General features: G+C 49.8%; 1 protein-coding gene and 1 long non-coding RNA gene across 9 annotated transcripts in view; one reads left to right on the top strand and one right to left on the bottom strand.

Moving 5' to 3' along the window:
• CELF6 (CUGBP Elav-like family member 6) overlaps positions 1–20911 on the bottom strand; it is a 183010-nt gene that overhangs the window by 42333 nt on the left and 119766 nt on the right. For all 8 annotated transcript variants that reach the window (XR_005660013.1, XM_029065913.2, XM_007670251.3 and 5 more), the window contains one exon: positions 3668–3716. Coding sequence is in view for 7 of the 8 variants with exons in the window: in XM_029065913.2 (XP_028921746.1) it covers positions 3668–3716 (49 nt within the window). In the remaining variant the exon portion in view is untranslated. The remainder of the gene's footprint in view (positions 1–3667; positions 3717–20911) is intronic.
• LOC114812184 lies at positions 17582–18185 on the top strand. Its single transcript, XR_003759840.2, has 2 exons — positions 17582–17810; positions 18018–18185. It is a non-coding gene; the product is annotated as an uncharacterized LOC114812184 (long non-coding RNA).

Here is a 20911-nt window from a genome sequence, read left to right as displayed (position 1 = left end):
TATTATTATTATTTTTATTATTATTATTTCCTGGGCAGGTTTGCTTGGCTTCTCCAGCCAGACGGGTCTCTCACAAGCCAACTCCCACCCTGGTTTGGGGTTGAGATGGCACCCTGGCCCGAGTGGGATGGATATTTGGGTCTCTGTGGCACCCACGCTGTGCCCTGTTCCTCCCTGGCTGGGTGCCTGCATGGGCACAGCCCTACCCTTTTGCCAACACTTTTCCAGCCACGCGGGAGCCCTTTCCTCTTAATTAATTAGGCTTTCATTAAGCAGCCGTTACCTAGGAACAGAAGCAGGCCATCTCCACACAGCACTAGGTGATAGATTGCAGCCTGCCCAGCTTTGTCAGACCCACCTTTCACTGCCCAGAAAAGCCCAGGGATTGGTTGAATCAGTTTGGGTTCCTGGGGGTGCACTGGCTGAGGGAAGCGAGGCATGGGACAGCTTCAGACACAGAGGTGGGAGGAATTGGTTCAGCTAAGCTCCTGAAGTCAGATCCTTGTTTTTCTTTTCCCAGCTTAGCTCATCAGAGCTAGAAAGCAATCCCCCAGAGGGTGGGCAGTGGCATTACCATCTAAGGGCATCTAGTGGTGTGGAAGCTGGTCAGCTTGGCCCATACAGGGCAGAGCCTGGGACAGGTGCCAGAGGCCCAGCTGAGCACCCAGCTGGGCCTCAAGGGGGCTGACCTAGAAACTCCTCTGATCTGCCAGGACGGAACTCAACTTGGGTTCTCACCGATTCCCAGGTCTTGCCATTCACTGCAGGTTTCACCCTTTGCTCTAGGCAACTAGGGGAGAGGAGAGGGGGGTCCCAGCAGGCCACCTGGATAGTTGGAGTTCGGGTGGCTGAATGTGGGTTGGCCAGTCATTCCGAGAGCCAGTGGTCTGGGGCACCAGCAGATATCTATCTGCCTCTCCCCCAGCCTAGCCCCCGCCCCTCTCACACTAAGCACCAAACATAGGGAGCTGAAAAAGACCACCTCACCCCCCCCCTCAGGGAACCTTCATGTGATCCCAGACACAGTTCACTTGAGTCAGGGTCTCCCTTCCCCTCTTGCTGCCCACCCAGTTTCCTTCCTCTGTCAAGTCCTCCTTTGTCTCCTAAGTCTTTCTTCGGACTCATCCTGATAGTCTCCATTTTCTCTCTTTTCCCACCATTTCCACTTGAAAGGGAAAATAAAAAGCATTGGGGGGGAGGGGAGCCTCGGTGGAGGCAGGGTGGGGAGGGAAGGAACCCAAATGGGAGTGAAGGAACCCAAATCTTGGAAAAGAAGCCAAACAATCTCTGGCTCTCTTATCTCCCTTGCACAGAATGACTGTTCCTAGAGACCTGGAAACTTGACTCATGCATACACTGTGAGCCTGTTGTGGGCAGGGACTGTCTCTATTTTTGCTGAATTGTTCTTTCCAAGTGTTTAGTACAGTGCTCTGCACAAGGTAAGCACTCAGTAAATACGATTGAATGAATTTATCCAACTGGTAGAACCTGAGGATGATCCATTCACTTCTCCCATTATACCTCACCCAGCTCACACTCTCCTTTTCTCCCAAATTCCCTTTCCCACTGAACCTCATTCCCAATCTCCTGCCCCTTAGCTCAAACCAGGTTAGGCATCAGCATGGCCTAGTGGTAAGAACAGGGGCCTAGGAGTCAAAGAATCTAGGTTCTAATCCTGGCTCCTCCACTTGTCCGCTGTGTGACTTTGGGCAGGTTGGTTAACTTCTCTGTGTTTCATCTGTAAAATGGGGTTTAAGACTGTGAACCCTATGTGGGACTTGGATTGTGTCCAATTTTATTAGCTTGTATCTACCCTAGCGCTTATTTCAGTGCTTAGCACCTAGTTAGCACTTAAATATCATTACAAAAACAACAAAAAAGCCCCCTTCCTCCTTCCTGGAGTTCCCTCCCACTTCGAATCTGACACACCACAGCTTTCCACGTCTTCAAAGTCTTCCTGAAATCTCACCTCTTCCAGGAAGCTTTCTCTGAATCAATTTTCTTCTTCCCAGGTTACATCGTCTCAACCTCACCACTTTTGCACCATCTCACCACTTTTGTACTCACATTCTCCAATTGCATTTTTTCATAAATCAGTTTACATACTCTATTTAAGCATTTCTCCCTTAGACGGTAGTAGTAATTAAGTAATTAAGCATATAAGCCTATCTGTGAATTATTCGTGTCTGCCTCCCCTATTAGATTGTAAGACTCTTGAGGGCAGGGATCATATCGCTGACATTTACTGTACTCTTCCAAATGCTTCGCACAATGTTCTGCACACAGTAAGTATTCAATAAATACTATTGATCGGTTGATGGTGTTAATGCCAAAGAGGTGGACTTAGTAAGGGAAACTGGGCTGTCAGTGGCTCTTATGGGGCTCCTTGTTCCTAGAGCCCCATCTCTAACATTTCCTAATTAGAGACTGGTGGGGTTTTTTTTTTTGTGTGTGCGTGTGTTTGGGGGAAGGGGGAGAAAAGGCAGAGGAGGGAGCAGAGAAGAGTGAGCTCTGGAGGGTGGGGTATAGCATGTGGACTATCAGAGTCTGGGGAACTAAGGATGTTTTGGAGGGAAGGGAAAGAGGGCTCACTGAAGACTTAGATGCGTAGATTCTGGACTAGGAGGGTGCCGGGGGAGGGACAGAGGGGAAGAGACAGCACAAGCCTTTCACTCCTCCCCCTGCCTCTCTCCTCATCTGGTTACATGGAGGGCCATTAGGAGCATTAGTGTGGAGGCCCAGGGGAGGGATTGTGTGTGGTCTCCCAGGCCTCTTTGTCTGACTTTGTTTTCCTCCACCCTCCCTGCCCAGCCCCGAGAAACAGGCTGATTGACAGCCTGTGGGGCAAAGGTGTCTCTCAGGGTGGGCACTGGACATCCAGACGTGGGTGATGCCACCTTTGTTAGCCTGGGCACATGGACTGACTCACTGAAGTCACAGAGCACTTTGCAGGAGGCAGCCTGAGTTTTTTCCGGGCAGGGGGCCCCGACAGATGGACTGACTCCAGAGCCCCTGTGTTCCCCTCCTGGGACCCCCTGAACATAGGCGCTGCTTCCGGACCACGGAACTCAGCCCCAGGAGCAGAGACGGGGGAGGCTGGGAATTTAAAATAGAAATTCCAGACGTAAAGGAATCTAGTGCCGTAACTGTATTAGTCAGAGGACAGGCTAGCTGAAAACTGGACTGTCAGATCTAAAACTGGGCAAATGGCCAGTCCAGTCACTCTGCATCTGTCTGGACAAAGTTCTTCCCTTCAGGCAGGACAAAGAGCCTGAATCTACCTAGGTAGGCCAGGTAGAAAATTTTTAAAGGAAACTGAGGTCCTACCCCTGCTCTCCAATCACAAGAGCTGGAGGTGAGGAGGGAGAAAAAGGCCCTCAAGTATTCTGGGACAAGTGATATTGAGTTCTGAGCATGCTCATTAAGCTAACGGGCACACGCCAATCTGGGGCTACTTAGCTCCGGGTTTGAAAGGAAGACCCAGCTGGCCATTTCTACACGTGACCCATCAGTCATGCTTCAAACGAGAAGCCTTGCCCTCTCTCCACTGAGCCCCCACTGCGGGACCCTGCCTTGTGCCACGCCCCTCCCTCACTCCAGATTCCATCTCCTCTCCCACCCCGGGAACCCCATGAAAGTGAGAGAGGAATGAAAAAGGAGCTGCTACCTCCTCGACCCTCGCTGTCTGCTGGCTTCACCTGGATCGGACGGTTCATCTGCAAGACACAAAGCAGACAGACACAGCAGTTAGTAGGTCACGCCAAGCGAGACTAATGGCATCAACCCACTGGGAGTGAGAGGATTCTAGGAACTAGGAGAATGAGGCAGGGGAGAAGGATGGGTGGGGTCCCTGTCCCAGGCCTATACCCATCTCGGCCTTCCATCCCTTTCTTAGGCTTCAACAGGGATGCTGCCCTGATGGGCAGTTTTTTAAAAAATGTTTTTTGTTAAGCATTTATTATGTGCCAGGCACTGTACTAAGTATTGGGGTAGATACAAGCTAATCAGGTTAGACACAGGCCCTGTCCCACATAGGGCTTACAGTCTTAATCCTCATTTTATAGATGACGTAACTGAGGCACAGAGAAGTGAAGTGACTTGCCCAAGTTCATACAGCAGACAAGTGGTGGAGCCAGGTCTTTCTGACTTCCAGGCCTGTGCTCTCTGCACCGGCCATGCTGCTTCAGTTGGAGTTGGAATTGGAGTACTTGCAGCTCAGGGAAGATAAGTGTTTGCCCCCGGGTCTCCATCCAGCCTGTAGTCAATCCAGGATTAGAACCCAGCTCACCTCCAACTCCCCAAACCCTCTGGCTGGTTCCCACTCCGATGGCAACCTTATTTATTCCCATTCTCTCCCACCGCTCCCCAGACGAGGTCCAAATTGGGCCTGTTGCTCAAGGTTGATGTTTTGAGGTGTGCATTTCTAGCCCAGTGGCGTAATCAATCAGTCAATCGCATTTATTGAGAGCTTACCGTGAGTAGAACACTGAAGTAAGTGCTTGGCAGAGTATAGTATAATAGAGTTAGTAGCTACGTGCCCTGTCCACAACGAGCTTAGGGTCTAGAGGGGGAGAGAAGGAGCCGCAGTTGGTGGTGGTTTTGTGGCGAGGGGTTGGTAGGCACTGGGCCACTCCCCAGATGTGCTTCCCTTTAGCCGGATGGCATTGGCCTGGACTTTGAGAGACCCAAATGATGGAAGAAAGAGTGGCTTGGAGTTCCCCCGTCCCTGTAGGGTGGATTTACACTCTCCTTCTCCATCTCTCACCTCACCTGTTGGGCTCCCGACTCTGTGTCTACTCACAGCTGCTGCCACCCACCCCTGGATCCTGGGGACCAGGGTGGAGGAGGGTGAGGGGCAGCTGGCCCCCAGGCCTGCGGAATTGGCCAAGTCTTCCCGGGGCTCGGGGATCCCGGAGGAGACCGGCGGCATCATGCATCTCGGGCCGCCGCCTGCCTCCTCGGAGCCACCTGGCAGCCCCTCTCGGCCCATCCATCTCGCTAATTGATTTGCGTATTAGTAGAAGTTGTTGATGTCATTTGATGGCTATTAAAGTCAATTAAAGCTCCTTCGACTCATCAGGGTGACAGATGAAAGGAGGGCCACGGCTGCCATCCATCATGCAGCCAGCGCCAGCCTGGCGCTCACGCAGGACCCACTGGGTGAGGTGGATGGGGAGCGGGCACATCGGCTCAAGAGAGCCAGGACAACTGGCCACCTGGGGCCAGGGGCAAGAAGCACCTTGGCTGGAGAAGCAGCATAGTTTACTGGATAGGGCACGGCCCTGGGAGTCAGAAGGTCATGGATTCTAATCCCGGCTCCCTCGCACATCTGCTCTGTGACCTTGGGCCAGTCACTTCACTTCTCTGAACCTCAGTTATCTCATCTGTAAAATGGGGATGAGTTTGAGTCCCATGTGAGATAGGAACTGTGTTCGACCTGATTAAATTAGAACAGTGCTTGGCACATAGTAATCCCTTAGGGAGTACCATAATTATTATCTCAGATCTCATCCTTGGCCCTAAATGGGTTTCCTTCCTGCCCCTGGGGCCACCGTGCTGTGTGACCCCTGACCAAGCTGCCATTATCTCCTCCTCCTCACTGTCCCCACTCTTCTCCCTTTTGAAAATCAGTTCAAGGCCCACCTCTTCCAGTAAGCTTCCCCTGATTAGATCCCACCCCCAATTTTCCCACATTGCCACAGTCCTACCTCACCTTGTTACCCTCCTACTACATCCCAGCCCGCACACTTTGCTCCTCTAATGCTAATCTTCTCACTGTGCCTTGATCTCTCCTATCTCACCTCCAACCCCTAGCCCAAGTCCTGCCTCTGGCTTGGAAGGCCCTACCTCCTCAAATCCAACAATTACTCTCCCCTCCTTTAAAGCCTCCGTGAAGGCACATCTCCTTCAAGAGGCCTTCCCTGACTAAGCTACTCTTTCCTCTTCTCCCACTCCCTTCTGTCTTGCTCCCTTTGTTCTTCCCCTCTCCCAGCTCCACAGCACTCATGTACATATTTGTAATTTATTTACTTGTATTGATGTCTGTCTCCCCTCCTCTAGACTGTAAACTCACTGTGGGTAGGGAATGTGTCTGTTTATTGTTATTGAACTCTCCCAAGCACATGTGCTGCACACTGTAAGCGCTCAATAAATTCAATTGAATGAATGCTCTGCACACAGACAGCGCTCAGTAAATACAATTGATTTATTGCTTGCCTGAGAGCCCTTGCTCACTCTGGCACTCTAACTGGAAGTTCCAAGCTCCTAATGTGGAACTCTCAGTCCTGAACCAGATCATTCCTCGTGGTAGAGACCCTAGCTGCGGACCTCGAGGGAGTGTGGGAATTTTAAGATCCATTCTAGATCCCCTACCACAGAAAGGATGAGCCTCCTCAATCCCCAGGCATCTGGACCCCTGACTCTGACCATCATTTAACCTTATCGTTTCCTCTTAGACAGAGATCATAGATGGTAGGCTTCTTGCTGATTCTACGGCTCTGTACTCTTTCGGTCTCCATCTACAATCTACAGTCACCCCAGCAAGGTGGGGAAGTCCCATATTTCCCCATTCTCCCTGGTGAGCTGGGCAAAAGCCAGCTTTGGGGAGTCAAGAAGAGACTGCTCCCCTCAATAATACCCCTGGCTCCCCCTAGACTCGTCTCACCCAGGGAATGTTAGAGCTGGGTTCTCATAACCAGCCATCACCACTTCCCCCACCTGCACCCGCCCTTTAGCCTCTCCTTCTCCAACCTCTTTTGGGCCCGCCTCCTCCAGGAAGCTTTCGTTGGCTAAGCGGAAGAGAGGTGGCATTTTTTCCATCCCCAAACATTCCATTGGCTGCATTACCTCCCACTTCCCTCCCATTTTCCCTCATAAAATGGCCTTGCCCCTCTGCGAATGTGAATGTGAAATGCGAAGTTCAGCGTTTGTTGAGTTGTTCACATGATCTTTGTCGCTATTAATATCAGTGACAACCATCTTAGTTTATAAACTCCTAGAAGGCAGGGACAGGGCCTGTTTATCTTATTCAGCACCCAAAGTGCCATAAATACAGTCAATCAGGGGTTCAACCAACCTTTTTTGTAATGCTAATGACCTAACAATCACTGCCACCTCACAGTATTATTATTATTATAAAATTTTTAATCACTTATTCTATGGCAAGCACTGTGGAAGATACAAGTTAATCAAGTTGGACACAGTCCCTGTCCCACCTGAGGCTCATAGTCTAATTGGAGGGGGAACAGATATTTAATCCCCATTTTACAGTTGAGGAAACTGAAGCACAGAGAAGTTGAGCGACTTGCCCAAGGTTACCTGGAAAGAAATTGACAGAGCTGGGATCCTCTGATTCCCAGGCCTGTGCCCTTTCCCACAAGGCTACCCTGCTTCTCACTTTTGTCACATCTTTGCTTTTCTGTCCCTCTGCAAAATTGCTAGTCAACCCATCAGTGGTATTTATGAGCACCTGCTGGGTGCAGAGCACAGCATTAAGCTCTTGGGAGAGTAAAACTTAAAGAGAGACATGGCACATACCTTCCAGGAGCTTATGTTCAAACTGGGGAGACTGAGCCATTTAGAAATAAATTGGAGGAAAAAGAAACAATGCTACAGCTGTGGGTAGCAAAAGCATGAAAGATAGATGAAGAGCAAAGATAAAGAGCACTAATTTATGAAAGTTGAAAGTACCAGCCAGTACTCAGAAGAGATTTCTTTTTAGTGGTATTTGTTAAGCATCTACTCTGTGCCAGGCACTGTACTAAGTGCTGAGGTAGATGCAAGGTAGGTCACAGTCCATGTCCCCCTGGGGGCTCATAGTTTTTTAATCCCCATTTCACAGAGAAGTTTAGTGACTTGCTCAAAGTAACACAGAAGGTAACTGGGGAGCTGGGATTAGAACCCAGGTGCTCTGACTCTCAGGCTTATGCTCTTTCCACTAGGTAATGTTGCTTCTTCTGGGGGTGCCACCTTTTCCTTTTCCCCTCCCCAAGTCTATACCTCCCAGGAGATTCATTCAGCCCCAGGGGTTTATAGCCTCTCCACAATAGCCCATATGGCCAATCTTTGTTCCCCGGAGTCCTGGCCTCAGACAGATGGGTGGGTTCCCCAGAGCTCCAGCTGCAGCGGCTCCCAGCTCTGATGCCTCATGCCCCATCAGGTTCCTTTTGAGCTTCTCCTCTCCACAGCTCTCCCAGTTAATAGTGTCAGTGTCACCCAGGGCTGGTCCGAGGAACACCCAGTACTGATCCAAGGCTGACCCTCTCCTGCTGGATTCCCTGCCCGATCTGGAGAGGTTCATCCCAGCTTTAGGCCGTGTCCTCCTGTTCTTGGTCCTGCTTCTTTCCCATTTTCTTGGGCAGAGCTGGAGAGGCAGGGAGGGACCCAAGGGGCAGAGCCCACCTTGGCCAAATCCTGGCTTTTCTTGAACACTCAATTCACCCTATTTGGGCCTCGGTTTCCTTGCTGGGGAGTGGGAGCCACTGTACCCTATCCAGCCTGTCTCCGCTGTAAGACAGGGAAACTTGGAAATCTTTAGAGGATGAACATGGTCACCAAGGGAATACCATGCCCCGGCCCACCTCCATTTGGCCAATCAGTCTATCAGTGCAATCTATTGAGCATTTAACGAGTGTGGAGATTTCAATACAAGCCCATCCCCTGCCCACAAGGAGCTCACAGAGTTGGAGACAGACATTAAAATAATTACAGACAGATACGTACATAAGTGCTGTCGGGATAGGGTGAAAATGAAAGAGCTTATGGGGTACAGACTCAAGTGCATAGGTGACACGGAAGGGAAGGCAAATAGGGGTAGTGAGGGCTTGGTCGGGAAGACTTGTTGAAGGAGATCTGATTTTGGAAGGGCTTTGAAAGTAGGGTTATGATGGTCTGTCAGCTATCGAGGGGAGGGGGTTCCAGGTCAGAGGGAGGATGTGAGTGAGGAACTGGTGGTGAGAAAGATAAGATAGAGATATAGGGAGTAGTTTGGTTTTAGAGTAGCCCCCCACTCCCCACAAAGTCACCACAGTACCATCTGGTCAACCCACCACCTTGGTCAATCCCAGGTCCCCAGTCCCTACAGTCAGCCTCAACCCCCCTCTGGTCAGCCCAACCCTCCACTCAGTTCTGCCCCCCACTCTGATCAACCCCAGCCCCCCTCCAAATCATCCCAGCTCCCCCCTGCTCAACCCTAGACCCCCTCAATTCAGCCCCAGCTCCCCATTCAGGCACAACCCCGAGGTTAGCCCCAGCCCTCTCTGGTCAGCCTAGCCTCCCCACCTGCCCTCCCCAAGTCATCCAAGCTCTCTCGGGTGAGCCCCAGATCCCAGCCCCACCCTCTTATCAGTGGCCTCATTTCTCTCCCAGCTTGTTTTGCCCCCTAGATATATTTGTCAAGCCCGTCTCATTCGCTCTAATCCAGTTTGTGAGCATTAACTCATTTGGCTTTTTGGCTGCCCTTATCTCTCCCCCACAGGCCGGAACCGAGGCAGCGGCAGCGTCTGGGGCGGTCCCTCCCCTCCCCTCCCCTTCGCTCCATTGCCAGGACAGATTTTTCCCCTCCCGAGAGCTCCTTGAGCAGGCCCTTTGTGAAGCCGCAGCTGAAATCTCTCACTCTCCACTGCCTCTTTTCTTCCAGCCGCCGTCGCCCTCCACACATGATTTGCTGGCCCTCCCTCCGCACCCATCCTCCCAACCCCGACCGGATTTGCTCTCTGAGAGACAGCTAGGCCCTTCTCCAACCCCATCCCTAGTTAACGTGCCCACCGGGAGACCTGGGAGCTTGGCTGGTGCCACACTGTGCGGTCCACAACACTCTCAATTAATTCGTGCAGGGGGCAGCTGCCTCCCCGGGCCTTGAGGAGAAGGCTCGCTGACTCACGAGCGAACGGCGGGCCCCATTTTACACACGTGCGGTTTTGTTCCTGGAAGTAATTGCTGGCACCGAGGCGACCCGAATGACAGGGGAGCCCAAGCATCCAGCGTGGCGGTGGCGGCAGGCTGGTGGCGCTCCGCTTTCCCGGCCCATTTCAGACTCTGTTGAGTCGGAGCCGCATGCAGTTCCTGGAACCAGGCCTGCCGATTCCTCTTCCACTCCTAGTCTCTCCTTCCCTGGCTGGAGACACATGAGCCATGAGAGCTGATTGGATTTTCTGCTTTTAGGATCAGAAAGTTGTTCCTCTTCTCGCTGAGGACTCTCCTGGGAGTTGCGTGAATGGCTGTTTAACCCCAAGGAGGCTGAGAGCTTCTAATCCCTGAAAATCCGCACACTGCTCCTAGAATCCTAAAGATGGCTGGGGACTCAAGAGGTTATCTGGCCCATCCTCCTGTCTCCATGCCTAGACCTCCTCTAAGCAGGCATAATTTCTTCTTCACCAATCAATGATATTTAATGAGCGCTTACTGTGGGTAGAACAATGCACTACACTGTTGGAAGAGTCCAAGAGTTGGTAGAGAAGCAGCGTGGCTCAGTGGAAAGACCACGGGCGTGAGAGTCAGAGGTCATGGGTTCTAATCCCGGCTCCACCGCTTGTCAGCTGTGTGACTTTGGGCAAGTCACTTCACTTCTCTGGGCCTCAGATACCTCATCTGTAAAATGGGGATGAAGACTGTGAGCCTCACGTGGGACAACCTGATCACCTTGAATCCCCCTCAGCGCTTAGAACAGTGCTTTGCACATAGTAAGCGCTTAACAAATACCAACATTATTATTAGTGTTAATTGCGATACGTTAAGCACTTGCTACCAAGCACTGTACTAAGTGCTGGGGCAGATACAAGATAATCAAGACCTACATGGGGTTCACAAGTTTAAGAAGGAGGGAGAACGGGTCTTGAATCCTCATTTTGCAGGTGAGGAAACCAAGGCACAGAGAACTTAAGTGACTTACCCAAGGTCACACAGCAGCCAAGCAGCAGAGTTGGGATTAGAACCCAGGTTCTCTGACTCCTAAGCCCATGCTCTTTCCCCTAGTCCACCCTGCTTCTATAGTGGACACACTCTCTGCCCTCAAGGATCTTACAGACTAATGAGATTACAGTCTTATTTCTTTCATCCTTCGGCCTTCCAGTGGAGGTTGGCAGTTACTTAAGAGAAGTAGCAGCGTGGCTCAATGGAAAGAGCCCGGGCTTGGGGAGTCAGAGGTCACGGGTTCTAATCCCGACTCCACCATTTGTCAGCTGCGTGACTTTGGGCAAGTCACTTCACTTCTCTGGGCCTCAGTTACCTCATCTATAAAATGGGGATTAAGACTGTGAGCCCCATGTGGGACCACCTGATTACCTTGTTACTCCCCCAGCACTTAGAACAGTGCTCTGCACATAGTAAGCACTTAACAAATGCCATCATCACTATTATTATTATTACTTTTGACCCTGGGTGGCAGAATCTCCATCTCCTCTTTCCTCCCCACCTCCTGCTCACTACTCCAGCCTTAGAGTCTTCAATCAATGGCATTCACTGAGCACTTCTAATAATAATAAGAGTAATCATAATAATAATTATGGTATTTGTTATGTCCTCACTAAGTGCTGGGGTAGATACAAGGTAATCAGATTGGACACAGTCCCTGTCCCTCATGGGGCTCACAGTTTAATCCCCATTTTACTAATCGGTAACTGAGGCACAGAGAAGTTAAGTGACTTACTAAGCTCTTGAGCACTGTGCTTAGCACTTGGGAGAGTACAAGAGAGAAAGTGGCACAAACCCTGCCCACACGGGGCTTGGAATCTAAAGAAAATCTCAACGGCAGCTCGTCCTTCAAATATCACCTCCCCCCTACTTCCAGGCCCTGTTCATTTTCCTCAAACTGGATGCTGGGTTTGGGCTGTAGGTTTCCGGGGTCCACATCGGGTTAGTCCTCGGGAGTGGAAAGAGCCCCACTAATAATAATAATAATGGAATTTGTTAAACGCTTACTATGTACCTAGCACCGTTCTAACCCAGTACCTTCTCTCTAGCCTCGTTGCTCTATCAAGCTGCTCACCCCTACGAAGTCTCCAGTGTTCCTGCCCTGGACAGGTGTTGCCTGGGCCCTCCATCAGATCCAGAAGCTCGCCGCTTACTTCGGAAGGCCTCTGTCGGCTGTTTGCAGGGCCTCTGCTTTCTCCTGCAGGAAGCAGACCAGCTGCCCGCCAGATGGAGTCATTACAGATTACCCTTCATTAGCACACGCTGTTCGAGGAGTCTGCAGCCCTGGAGCAGAGAGCCAGAGCTGGGAAATGGAGATTGCCAAAGACAACAACCGGAGAGCAAACGAAAGGGGGTTCTGTCAGCATCAGGTTCCGACCAGGATGAAGGGAGAACAGGGCAGCCCTAGAATGGCCTTTGTAGCCCAACTGCAGGCCAGATGCAAGCACTCTAAGAGAGCATGCCCAGAGAGTTCCAGAAATTCAACCCATTCTACTAGATAAAGGATTGGACTAGACAGCAGAAGTCATAACTAGCTCTAGGTCCCTAAGTTGAAGTACCTTGGGCTAATGACATCCTCTCTCTGGGCCTCAGTTTACTCATCAGTTAAATGGTATAATAATCCTCTTTCCCCTCCCTTTCCCTCAGGTATTCTAAGACAGAATGATTACTATGTGAGCCAAAGAATGGAGATGTGAGAATCTAGTGGTTTTTGTTTTGGGGGCAGGATTTGAGGGGAATTGGGAACCTGGAGAGAATTTGGCCCGACTTCTGGGGCTACTTTTGAAAGGAGAAATTTAAGATACCTGAGGGTGGGAAATGATGGGAACCCCAAATGTGCAGTAGCAGGCAGGCCAGGGGTCAGATTTGAGAGCAGCAATAGAGCGGGGAGGTATGAAATTATAGACTTGTTGAAACCTTCAGAACCTCTGCATGAGGCTGACTTTTGGGACATCCTTTTTAAATGGAAAAGTAAATCAAAGCTATTTGCACACACATATACATGTGAACATACACATGCATGAGAGCATAAATATACACACACTCAATTACACACACACACACACACACACACACTCTCTCTCTCCACCCTCAGCTCCAAAGATCAAAGTTGTTGCAGAACAAATCAAACAGTCTCAAATCTTCATTTGGTGGAGTCCACACTTGGTTGGCAGCATGCTGGTGAGAAATACGGTGTATGGGCTTGGGACTGGCCCTGGTGGAATCACTGTTCTTGAGATTATTTATCGGGTCAGGGATAGGTCATATTAACTCACCTCACTGAATCTCTTAGCTGCAGCTGGAGTCGAAAGTGTCCTAGAATTGGATGGGAAGGGTGGGCCGGTGGTCCACGAGCCCTTGGAAGCTCATCTTGGTGGGTCACTGCCATGGGTTACCACTTGGAGATAGGGTTAGGGCTGGGGTGGCTAGGGCGGCCTGGAATCACTAGCTATGCTGTGTAGGGTTTGGACTTGGAGGACCGGCTGTGTCTGTGTGAGCATTTGTGCTAGTGTACAGGTCTGCTTGTGTGTATGTGTGTGTATGTTCACATAGCCTTTGACTTATTTTGCCATTTATAGTTGGTCTCATGCAGAAGTTCTGCAGGTTTCAACAGTCTGCAATTTCATAGCTCCTTCCTTATCCACAAGACCCTAAGCCACATCCAGCCATTGTCCCTTTCTGGATTTCTTCATTCATTCATTCATTCATTCATTCATTCAATCATATTTATTGAGCATTTACTGCGTGCAGACCACTGTACTAAGTGGTTGGGAAAGTACAACCCAACAATGAACAGTGAGATTCCCTGCTGACAGTGAGCTTACAATCTATGGCAAACCCTCCACTCCCTAATAATAATAATAACAGCTTCAGGAGTGGGGGGAAATGATGTCTATCAGTTCTATTGTTCTCTTCCAAAGGGTGAATACAGTGTTATGTGCACGGTAAATAGTCAATAAATACGATTGATTGGTTAAATATTCCTTAAGTGCTTATTCTGTGCCAAGCACTGTGGTAAGATAATCAGATCAGACCCTTGACCCAAATGGGGCTCATAACCTAAGAGGTAGGGAGAGCAGGTATTTCATCCCCTTATTATAGAAGAGTAAACAGAGGCACAGAGAGACTAAGTAATTTGCCCATGGCCACACAGCAGACCAGCACCAGAGCTGGAATTGGAATCCAGATCTCCTGATTCCCAGTTCCATGCTCCTTCCACTTTGCCACGTTCAGTGTCCGAGGATGAGAGGGTTGACAAGGGACCCCAGATCCCAGAGGAACCTTCTCAAAACCCAGGGGAGGCTGGTGGCATCCTAGAAGACTTCTTTTTAGGCTGGATCTCCTCAGCTTCACCCCCAGGTTTTTTGGGAGGGAAAGAAAGGAAGGAGGCAGGGGAGAGAAGGGAAGGGAGACCACAGAGAGAGTTCTGATTCTTTGTCACTAAAATAAAAATCCTCTCACAAATAATATGCAAATAGGCAGGTGAGACCAGAGCTGGGGCCCACCTTTTAGGTTGCGGACTCTGGTGCGGCTCTCTGGCCCTTCCACGGACCCTCTCTCTCAATTCCACAACATCCCAGGGTCTCTGGGGCCAGATGGGTTGTGGGTCTAGCTCCTCACAAACTTCTCCTCCAGGTCTAATGACAGCTATTGCCTTTAAATTACCCCCCCGGTTCATAAAGCTAATGCCTGTTTCAGGGGCGAGCTGCATACATCATCAGGCGGCACTGCTGCCTCACTACATTAGTTTTATGGCCTCTGCCAGGGATGGGCAGGCACACAGGATCCTGCCAGCGATAAGACTAACAAATTAGTCACACTGACACGAGGGGGAATGTTTATGAGCCTTCGCGCCAGGGTGGCTCCTGCCTCGCCCCAGAGCCAGCTGGCCTCCCCTCCCCCCCGACTCCCAAGGCCTTCCCCTCCCCCCAACTTCCTCACCCATCCCAGTGGTCCCTACTGACCTAGTGGTCCCAATTTGGTCTAAATTATCACTCGGTACTTGCCTCTCCACCCACTCATTCAAACTGGCCTATAGGTCCCATTTCCCTCTATATCAACCAGAAATTCCTGTTCGTTGGCTTCAAGGCTGTCCACCAGCGCTCTCCGCCTCACAGATCAGCTCTCTTCACTCACCGTTACCCAGCTTACACTCTGTTCCTTCCAAATTCACCTTCTAACTATTCTTTACTTTTGACTCTCCTGCCTCTGTCATCTGGCTCACACCTACTCCCCACCTGGAACTCCCTCCTTACTTTAAGTCTTCCAAATCATAGTTTTCCCTACCTTGAAAGCCCTCCTAAAATGTCACCTCCTCCAGGCAGCTTCTCCTGATTAATTTCCAACAATCCAAGTGGTAATATAAGAATTTAGGTATTTAGGCTCATCCGCAGCACGTATGAATATTTATTCTGTCATTTTATCCTGGTATATTTGAACCCTTACCTGATGTATCCTTGCCATTCCTCTGACTCCTACTATTGCAAATCATTTATGTCTGCTCGTCTCTTCCATTAGATTGTAAATTCCTTGAAGTCACTTGCACTCTGTTTCTGCTGTACTTTCCCAGTTGTTTGGCTGAGTGCTCTACATTCAGTAGGCTCTCAGTAAGGATCATTCAATCAATAAATAAATCATATTTATTGAGGGCTTACTTTCTGCAGAGTTCTGTACTAAGCACTTGGGAAAGTACAGTATTACAGAGTTGGTAGACACATTCCCTGCCCAAAACGAGCTTAAAATCCAGAGGGGCATCATTATTTGACTGATTGAGATAATTGCAGACCACACAGAGGAGCCACAGGTAATTACAGGAGAAGCAGTGTGGCCAGTTTGGTTAGAGCATGGGCCTGAAAGTCAGAAGGACCTGCGCTCTAATCCCAGCTCCACCCCTGGGCTGCTGTATGACCTTGGGCAGGTTATTTAGCTTTTCTGAGCCTCAGTTACCTCATCTATAAAATGGGGATTGAGACTGTGAGCCCTATGTGGGACAGGGACTGTATCCAACCCAATTATCTTGTATCTACTCCACCACTTAGTACTGTGCCTGGAACATAGTAAGTGCTTAATAAGTACCACAATCATTATTATCATTATTATTATTATGGAGAGATGTCAAAGGCAGAGAGAAATCCTGCCTCCGCCTATCTTGATCCCTAACTCAATGGCTGCAGAGGGAGATGAGGCGGATGGATGGAGAAGCCTCCAGCAAAGCCTTTCCAGACTAAGCTCCACCTTTCCTCATCTCCTTCTCCCTTCTGCATCTCCCTTTCTTGTTCCCTTTGCTCTTCCTATCTTCCAGACCCACAGTACTCATGTACATCTCTGTAATTTTATTTATTTGTATTGTTGCCTGTCTCCCCCGCTCTAGACTGTAAGCTTGTTGTGGGCAGGGGAATGTGTCTGTTTATAGTTATACTCTCCCAAGCTCATAGTACAGTGCTCTACACACAGTAAGCGCTCAATAAATACAATCAAATGAATGAATGATGGACTTGGGCCATCATGGAGGAGAGGCTAGTGGTCATCCATCTGTTTTATCTGGTCATTCAGCTGGCCTGCACCCTGTCTGGTGGCCACTGAGATGGTGGTACCGAAAGATGGTGGTACCAATATGGAATCGGTTGCTCTGATGTCCTTGATGTCTGTGCCCTCCATGCCCCCTGCAGCCCAGTAGCACCTACACTCAGAGGCACCTGGTAGGGGACCACGAAAGCTCCAAAGTAAGTGGGTCAGGACAGGGGTCCCCACTTGGAGAAATGCTCCAGGTTTCAACTGGGCCCTAGGCAAAATGGCGCTTGTGATGTCACATGTGTCTCCCTATCCAGTATTTGAAAGAGTTGTCGGTAGCCACCAAGATGGGGTTGAGAATGAACACCTTCTAGAGGTTTGTCCTAAGGAAAGCCCAGTAGAAGAAAACACCGTTCTACTTCTCTTGGTTGTAACAGGTTTCTCCAAATTTCCCGATCCCACAAATCCTACAGCTAGCTTCCAGCTCCTTCTTCTTCCAGCCTGATCCCGGGAACAAATAAGCTCTCTACTGACATGAAGCTGAGAGGGGCCCTCCTGCAAGGTACACACAGTGAGGCCCTGGTCTCTTGATGCCTGGAGGTGTGAAGAGGGAGAAAGAGGGGATGAGAGGCAGGAGGAGGAGGGAGGAAGAATGACTGAAACCAGCATCTTCTGCCACTAGGAAATAGTGGGTGAGTTGGTGTGGCCAATACAACTCCTCCCCACCTATTCCACCCCGGAAGAGTTTTACGAAATATTTTCCCCTTAGCACATGATTCCCTCCTCCCTCTCCCACTGACATCACTAAATGCACCTTTTCTACACCAATCAGGGGCAGCTAAACTCCAGTCACTAGCTCTTCAGGCCTGCCTGTCCTGCCCTGCACAGGTAATACTCTGGAAGAGACTTCGACTGAGGTCTGTGGATGAAAATTTGGTGGTTTTATCATTTTCCTCTCTCTTTCTCCACCCTCCCCTTTCTCCCCACTGCTGCCACCTCCCCTTTTCCAAGTGGCACTACAATTATATTGGTTGCTGGGGCAACCAGCAGTGCTTCCCCTCTGTTACCATAGTGATGGGCCATGTGCTTAAGAAGGTAACTATGGTAACTCACTAGGCAGTCACAGATGAACAATTTACTTTGGAACTAACTAATCATTCCAGGATTTCTAGAGCACTTGATGTATTATTTTAAAAGGGGAGGAGGTAGGGAGGGGTAGAAAACAAAAGGTTTGGATGAACAACCACATTGAAAACAGAAATGCAAACCAGGAACGGAGTAAACCTAAGGCCTCTGACCGGGCTATTACCCTCGAAACCCACACACTCTCATATCCCTTCCCTCAAGAACATAGCCATGTATGCATGTGCTTTCATAAGGAAATAAAAAAGGTAGGTACATCTTTGCATTCGGATGTGGAACTGAGGCATAGACCTTCACACACATCCATTTGCCCCTCGTGACCCACCTTTACAGCACACCAATCCCTCACTCTCCTGTGGTGTGCACACACACGAACACATTTACACATGACACACACATGAACACATACACACACACACATACTCCCCTCTGTGCCATGCTATCACCCCCATCAGGAGCTGGAGGGCAATGGAGGGACAGAGAGCATCATCAGCGCCAAGCTTTCCTTCAATTCCATTGGATCCTAGGAGTCCCTGAATCTCTCCGATCCACCTACTTGTCTCAACCACGACCCTTACCCTGCCTTCTGCCCCGTAGAATGCAAGTAAAGAAATGTACGAACATGTGTGAGCCTGCGTGCCATTGTGCGTGTATGTGGTGGGGCTATATAGCGTATGAGCGCGAGGTTGGTTTCACTCCGTTTTCTCGGGTTCCACGGCAGACTGAGCAATCAGAGATTCGGCAGGAGTCGGAACTGTGCAGGTGAAGTGTGAAACGGGCCGGTGAGCCACTCCGGGGAGACCGATCTCCATCCTCCACCCAGAGCCGCCTCAGAGGAGACCAGGCCGTGGATTTCTGGAATTGGCAGTGATGAGAGCCACCAGAGGGCAGTGGTGCCAAGTCACGCTGGCAGCCGAGATGAACCAAGGCCAGGTGAACTCTGCCCACCCCTGGGCACACATTTGTGGGCACCCCTGACCACATTTGACACCTAGGAGACATGAAACTGGGCTATCAAATCTTAGAGAACTCAGTCATCCCTCCCTAATCAGCCACCCAACTCTGAGGTGCATTTCCAGCCTTGAGATCATCTGGGATCCGCTTCCAACATGGCCTGACTAGAGAGTATAAATTCCAAACTAAATCCCAAAGAGAAGCAGCCTGGCCTAGTGGATGGGGTACAGACCTGGGAGTCAGAAGAACCGGGGTTCTAATAATAATAATGGTATTTGTTAAGCGATTACTATGTGCCAGTCACTGTTCTAATCCCGGCTTTGCCACTCATCTGCTGTGTGATCTTGGATGTTTCTTCACTTCTCTGTGCCTCAGTTACCTCATCTGTAAAATGGGGATTAAATACCTGTTCTCCCTCTTCCTTAAATTGTGAGCCCCATGTAGGACAGGGACTCGCCCAAGATGACACATTTGGCCAGTGATTAGAATCCAGATCTGTTGATTCTGTTGCTCTTTCCCGTTGGATGAGAATGCCCCTCGTGATTTGACTCATCCTTTCCTCGGCTTCCCCGGGACAGTGCAATCCCCAAGTCCAGTGGTTTCCTCTCCCCACGCTTCAGTTTCTCTTCTAGTGACAGTGGAGTGTGAGGGCGGTTTGCATAAGGCTCAGCAGTTTCCAACCTGGATTTTAAGAGCCCTGAGACATACAACTCTGCCCTCTCCCTGTCCCACACCTGCTCAGTCACTGATGATCCGGGGAATAGCCCAGAACCCAGGGGGCATGAGAGAGGATGAAAGCAATAAGGACTGTGAAGACAGAAAGGAAGGAGAGAGAGGAGAGCAGGGAGACCAGGGAGGGCAGGAAGAGGAGAAGGGAGAAAGAGAAAGGGAAGAGAAAGGTGGAGATGATGATGATTATCATGGTATTTGTTAAGTGCTTACTCTGTGTCAAACACTATTCTAAGCACTGCAGAAGATACAGATTAATCTCGGTGGACACAAGAGCCCCTGTCCTACATGGGGTTCACAATTGAAGGAGGAGGGAGAACAGGTATTTAATCCCCGTTTTACAGTTGAAGAAACTGAAGCACTGAGATGTTCAGTGATTTGTCCGAGATTGCATAGAGGCAAGAAGGTGATATAATAGTATTTGTTAAGCACTTACTTTGTGCCAGGCACTGTACTAAGCGCTCAGGTGGATACAAACAAATCAAGCTGGACACAGTCCTTGTCCCACGTGAAGCTCACAGTCTCGTTCCCCATTTTACAGATGAAGTAATTGAGGCTCAGAGAAGTGAAGTGACTTGCCCAAGGTCACACAGCAGACAGGTAGATGAGTTGGGACTAGAACCCATGACTTTCCAACTCCCAGGCCTTTGATCTATCCACTATACCATGCCAGGACCAGGCTTTTTCCACCAGATCATGCTGCTTCAGGTGGAGAGAGAAAGACAGGGAATGAGAGAGAGGGAGGAGAATAAATAGGACAGCAATCATAAGAGGAAATAGCCAAGCAAAAAGGGAGGAAGGGAAAGAAAAGCAATAGGAGGCTTAACGGGTGGGAAGGAGACAGAATAGAGTCAAAGGGAGAAAAAGAAGCCAGGGAAAGGGAAAAGAAGGGGAGAAAGGGAAAGAGTAAGGAGAGAGGATGAGTGAGAGAGCTCAGCAAATGACAAGTCTATAATTAGTTTAAAAATAGTCACTGAAAGTTTCTTTCTCCTGGTAACTAGAGTGACAGCCACACGTCATCGCTTCCCCTTATGCACGGAGCAAAGTGCAGAGGGGTTTCCATAGCAACTGCCTCACACGTTGCATCTCCAGGGAGACCAGCGAAAAAAAAATGTCACTGCTTAAGTGGAGTCTGAGTGAAAGATAAATACTCACCTCGGAAAACGCACTGTGTGACCTGGTGAGATGGGGGCTTCGGTGGGGGGAGATGTGCGGGGATGGGGAGAGGAGAGCTCTACTGGAGACAGAGCCCTCTTCTCTGCCTCCTCAGGATTCAGCCCCCATCTCAAGGCAGGGGTTTCTGCCTGTTGCAGGGGAGGGGTCTGAGGCCAGAGAGTGTTAGTTATCCATCAACGTCCACCCCACCCTTTGCTTGTGGGCCAGACTTTATTGAGGAAACAATGTGAGCACATATATGTGTGGATGTGTGTGTATTTGTGTGTGTGCACATGTGTACATATGATGTGTATGTTTATGTTCATGTGTGCACATGTGCAATGCGTGTCCTTGTGTGTGCAAGGGCATGGAGGCAGGGGTGGTGAATGCCAAGATCTGAGTCTCCGGAATAGCTGAAGGTTAGAATCTCGTGAGCGGAGCCTCTGCTCCAGTTTACAGGGTGTTGGGAGGAGGGCAATGAAGTGTGAGAAATATGGTTTTTGGGTTCTTT

This window comes from Ornithorhynchus anatinus, chromosome 5 (genome assembly GCF_004115215.2).
Source record: "Ornithorhynchus anatinus isolate Pmale09 chromosome 5, mOrnAna1.pri.v4, whole genome shotgun sequence".
NCBI classification, from domain to species: Eukaryota; Metazoa; Chordata; class Mammalia; order Monotremata; family Ornithorhynchidae; genus Ornithorhynchus; species Ornithorhynchus anatinus.
Note: the sequence above shows the minus strand (reverse complement) of the source record. Positions and strands in the feature narration are given on the sequence as shown.